This window comes from Chrysemys picta, chromosome 1, assembly GCF_011386835.1.
Source record: "Chrysemys picta bellii isolate R12L10 chromosome 1, ASM1138683v2, whole genome shotgun sequence".
NCBI classification, from domain to species: Eukaryota; Metazoa; Chordata; order Testudines; family Emydidae; genus Chrysemys; species Chrysemys picta.
The window spans coordinates 133779502-133784820 of record NC_088791.1 but is presented as its reverse complement, the minus strand read 5'-3'; the positions used below and the strand labels follow the sequence as shown (position 1 = coordinate 133784820).

Below are 5319 nucleotides of genomic sequence, written 5' to 3'. Positions count from 1 at the left end.
TCGTCACTCGGCCCTCCCTCCCTCCCTCCCTCCCTCCTTCTCCTGGTCCATCAGATACTACTTTCGCGCCTTTTTTCTGACCAGGCACCATAGCTAGCACTGGGATCATGGAGCCCGCTCAGATCACCGCGGCAATTATGAGCACTATGAACACCACGCGCATTGTCCTGGAGTATATGCAGAGCCAGGACATGCCAAGGCAAAACCCGGACCAGCCGAGGAGGCGATTGCAGCGCGGCGACGAGAGTGATGAGGAAATTGACATGGACATAGACCTCTCACAAGGCACAGGCCCCAGCAATGTGGAAATCATGGTGTCACTGGGGCAGGTTCATGCCGTGGAACGCCGATTCTGGGCCCGGGAAACAAGCACAGACTGGTGGGACCACATCGTGCTGCAGGTATGGGACGATTCCCAGTGGCTGCGAAACTTTCGCATGCGTAAGGACACTTTCATGGAACTTTGTGACTTGCTTTCCCCTCCCCTGAAACGCCAGGATACCAAGATGAGAGCAGCCCTCACAGTTGAGAAGCGAGTGGCGATAGCCCTGTGGAAGCTTGCAACGCCAGACAGCTACCGGTCAGTCGGGAATCAATTTGGAGTGGGCAAATCTACGGTGGGGGCTGCTGTGATCCTATTTGCCAGGGCAATGAAAGACCTGGTGATAGCAAGGGTAGTGACTCTGGGCAACGTGCAGTCAATAGTGGATGGTTTTGCTGAAATGGGATTCCCAAACTGTGGCGGGGCCATAGACGGAACCCATATCCCTATCTTGTCACTGGAGCACCAAGCCACCGAGTACATAAACCACAAGGGGTACTTTTCAATGCTGCTGCAAGCCCTGGTGGATCACAAGGGACGTTTCACCAACATCAACGTGGGATGGCCGGGAAAGGTACATGATGCTCGCGTCTTCAGGAACTCTGCTCTGTTTCGAAAGCTGGAGGAAGGGACTTTCTTCCCGGACCAGAAAGTGACCGTTGGGGATGTTGAAATGCCTATCGTGATCCTTGGGGACCCAGCCTACCCCTTAATGCCATGGCTCATGAAGCCGTACACAGGCAGCCTGGACAGGAGTCAGGACCTGTTCAACTACAGGCTGAGCAAGTGCCGAATGGTGGTGGAATGTGCATTTGGACGTTTAAAAGCGCGCTGGCGCAGCTTACTGACTCGCTCAGACCTCAGCGAAAAGAATAACCCCATTGTTATTGCTGCTTGCTGTGCGCTCCACAATATCTGTGAGAGTAAGGGGAAGACCTTTATGGCGGGGTGGGAGGTTGAGGCAACTCGCCTGGCCGCTGATTACGCGCAGCCAGACACCAGGGCGGTTAGAGGAGCACAGCAGGGCGCGGTGCGCATCAGAGAAGCTTTGAAAACGAGTTTTGTGACTGGCCAGGCTACTGTGTGAAATTTCTGTTTGTTTCTCCTTGATGAACCCTCCAAACCCCCCCCCCCCGACCCGGTTCACTCTACTTCCCTGTAAACCAACCACCCCACCCCACCCTCCCCTCCCGCTTGCAGAGGCAATAAAGTCATTGTTTTTTCACATTCATGCATTCTTTATTAGTTCCTCACAGAAGTAGGGGGATAATTGCCAAGGTAGCCTGGGATGGGTGGGGGAGGAGGGATGGAAAAGGACACACTGCATTTTAAAACTTTAACTCTTATTGAAGGCCAGCCTTCTGATGCTTGGGCGATCATCTGGGGTGGAGTGACTGGGTGGACGGAGGCCCCCCCCATCGTGTTCTTGGGCGTCTTGGTGAGGAGGCTATGGAACTTGGGGAGGAGGGCTGTTGGTTACACAGGGGCTGTAGCGGTGGTCTCTGCTCCTGCTGCCTTTCCTGCAGCTCAACCATACGCTCGAGCATATCAGTTTGATGCTCCAGCAGATGGAGCATTGACTCTTGCCGTCTGTCTGCAAGCTGACGCCACCTATCGTCTTCAGCCCGCCACTTGCTCTTTTCAGCCCGCCATTCAGCCCGCCACCTCTCCTCTCGTTCATATTGGGCTTTTTTCATCTCCGACATTGACTGCCTCCACGCATTCTGCTGTGCTCTATCAGCGTGGGAGGACATCTGCAGCTCCGTGAACATATCGTCCCTCGTCCTACGTTTTCTCTTTCTAATGTTCACAAGCCTCTGCGAAGGAGAAACATTTGCAGCTGGTGGAGGAGAAGGGAGAGGTGGTTAAAAAAGACACATTTTAGAGAACAATGGGTACACTCTTTCATTACAAGGTCGCATATTTCGGCTTGCAGGCAGCCATGGTAGGCCACAGTGTTTTGGCTTTTTTAACCTTCTTAACATGCGGGAAAGGTTGCAAACAGCAGCGCATTTCCCATATCAAGGATGAATTGGGTTGTCCATTTAAAATGGGTTTTCAATGTAAAAGGAGGGGCTGCGGTTTCCCGGTTAACATGCGGCACAAACACAAGTAAACCACCCCCCCCCCACACACACACACACGATTCTCTGGGATGATCACTTCACCCCTCCCCTCCACTGCGTGGTTAACAGCGGGGAACATTTCTGTTCAGAAGAGCAGGAACGGGCGCCTCTGAATGTCCCCTTAATAAAATCACCCCATTTCAACCAGGAGAGCTTTCTGGAGAGGTCCCTGGAGGATTTCCGCTCCATCCCCATACACGTTAACAGAGATGTACTGGCCGCGATTGCCAGGGCAAATTAATCATTAAACACGCTTGCTTTTTTTTTTGTAATGTATACAAATATTTACAAAGTTACACTCACCAGAGGTCTCCTGTGTGCCCTGAGGGTCTTGGTTGAGTTCGGGGGTTACTGGTTCCAGGTCCAGGGTCACAAACATATCCTGGCTGTTGGGGAAACCGGTTTCTCCGCTTCCTTGCTGCTGTGAGCTACCTACAGTACCTCCATCCTCATCTTCCTCGTTCCCCGAACCGTCTTCCCTGTGTGTTTCTCCAGTGAGAGAGTCATAGCACACGGTTGGGGTAGTGGTGGCTGCACCCCCTAGGATCGCATGCAGCTCCGCGTAGTAGCGGCAAGTTTGCGGCTCTGCCCCGGACCTTCCGTTTGCTTCTCTGGCTTTGTGGTAAGCTTGCCGTAGCTCCTTAATTTTCACGCGGCACTGCTGTGTGTCCCTGTTATGACCTCGGTCCTTCATGGCCTTGGAGATCTTTTCTAATACTTTTCCATTTCTTTTACTGCTACGGAGTTCAGCTATCACTGCTTCATCTCCCCATATGGCGAGCAGATCTCGTATCTCCCGTTCGGTCCATGCTGGAGCTCTTTTGCGATCCTGGGACTCCATCACGGTTACCTGTGCTGATGAGCTCTGCGTGGTCACCTGTGCTCTCCACGCTGAGCAAACAGGAAATGAAATTCAAACATTCGCGGGTCTTTTCCTGTCTACCTGGTCAGTGCATCTGAGTTGAGAGTGCTGTCCAGAGCGGTCACAATGAAGCACTGTGGGATAGCTCCCGGAGGCCAATAACGTCGAATTCCGTCCACACTACCCCAATTCCGACCCGCAAAGGCCGGTTTTATTGCTAATCCCCTCGTCGGAGGTGGTGTAAAGAAACCGGTTTAAAGGACCCTTTAAGTCGAAAGAAAGGGCTTCGTTGTGTGGACGTGTCCAGGCTTAATTCGGTTTAACGCTGCTAAAGTCGACCTAAACCCGTAGTGTAGACCAGGCCTCAGAGGAAGCGGGCGTGGACAATATCCCATCCTCAGAGTCCACGGTCAGTGGTGGGGTAGTGGTGGCAGCCGCACCTAGGATGGAATGCAGTGCCTCGTAGAAACAGCATGTCTGCGCCTGGGATCTGGAGCGTCCGTTTGCCTCTTTGGTCTTCTGGTAGCCTTGTCTCAGCTCCTTGATTTTCACGCGGCACTGCGTTGCATCCCGGCTGTATCCTCTCTCTGTCATGGCTTTGGAGATCTTCTCGTAGATCTTTGCATTCCGTCTTTTCGATCGCAGCTCCGAAAGCACGGACTCATCGCCCCACACAGCGATCAGATCCAAGACTTCCCGATCAGTCCATGCCGGGGACCTCTTTCTATTCTGAGATTGCATGGCCATCTCTGCTGGAGAGCTCTGCATCGTTGCCAGTGCTGCTGAGCTCGCCACGATGTCCAAACAGGAAATGAGATTCAAACTGCCCAGACAGGAAAAGGAATTAAAATGTTCCCGGGGCTTTTCCTGTGTGTCTGGTCAGAGCATCCGAGCTCGGACTGCTGTCCAGAGCGTCAACAGAGTGGTGCACTGTGGTATAGCTCCAGGAGCTATTAGCGTCGATTTCCATCCACACCTACCCTAATTCGACATGGCCATGTCGAATTTAGCGCTACTCCCCTCGTTGGGGAGGAGTACAGAAGTCGAATTTAGGAGACCTCTATGTCGAACTAAATAGCTTTGTTGTGTGGACGGGTGCAGAGTTAATTCGATTTAGCACTGCTAAATTCGACATAACCTCCTAGTGTGGACCAGGCCTTAGAGTGTAAGCTCTCTGGGGCAGGACAGTCTCTTACTTAGGACTGCTCTACACCTAAAACTTAGGTTGACCTAACCACATGATTCAGGGCTGTGAAAAATGTCATGCCCTGTGTGATGTAGTTAGGTTAACCTAACCCCGACTGTAGAAACTGCTAGGTTGACAGAAGAATTCTTTCATCAACCACCTCTGAAGGTGGTACATTTAAAATAGCATCAGAAAAACCCCATCTGTCACTATTACAAGTGTCTACACTACAGCAGCATAGCTGCAGCACTGTGATGCTGAAGTGCTTATATTGTAGTCAGACCTCAAGTATAGCTAGCACAAATGAGGCTTTGATCTCAGCTGAGGCCATTAGGCAGCACACTATTACAAATAATAAAATATATTCATAGAGGTAGGTTCCCATTAGGAATAGTTACAGCGAGTGAAATATATTGCACGTTTTTAGAGAGATTTTGTTTCCTTCACTAAACCTATTGGATCTCAGTCTGACAGTCACATATCGGTAGAAATGTCCAGATTTCAAGCACCTGCCTTGCTTATAATCTATGATCCCTCTCATGTTAAAAGTGAGTTCATTATTGTATCAGATTGAGGTAATATCACCATTCCAACATTGTGATATTCGATCAGTGTACCATTTGGGAAGAAATGTAGTAGTCTCTGATCTCTGTACAATGCTTATTTCCATCTCTATCTTTCTTTTATCTCAGGTAGTTTTAGAAGTAAAGGTGTTTGGTTCCTGGCTCATAAATTATTGCAACCAAATATTCCTCTGACAGTAAATCCATATATCTCAGGACTTCCAGCCCAAAGGTGAAAACCCCTGCTCCTTTCTGGTGAT

General features: G+C 50.6%; 1 protein-coding gene across 1 annotated transcript; it reads right to left on the bottom strand.

Annotated features, from left to right (window-relative positions):
• Positions 1–1481: 1481 nt before the first annotated feature.
• LOC135976202 (uncharacterized) lies at positions 1482–3674 on the bottom strand. Its single transcript, XM_065570919.1, has 2 exons — positions 2752–3674; positions 1482–2162 (listed from the first exon to the last, which is right to left on the bottom strand). The coding sequence occupies exons 1-2, from the start codon at positions 3287–3289 to the stop codon at positions 1699–1701; spliced, it is 1002 nt and encodes a 333-aa protein (XP_065426991.1). The 5' UTR covers positions 3290–3674; the 3' UTR covers positions 1482–1698.
• Positions 3675–5319: the final 1645 nt, after the last annotated feature.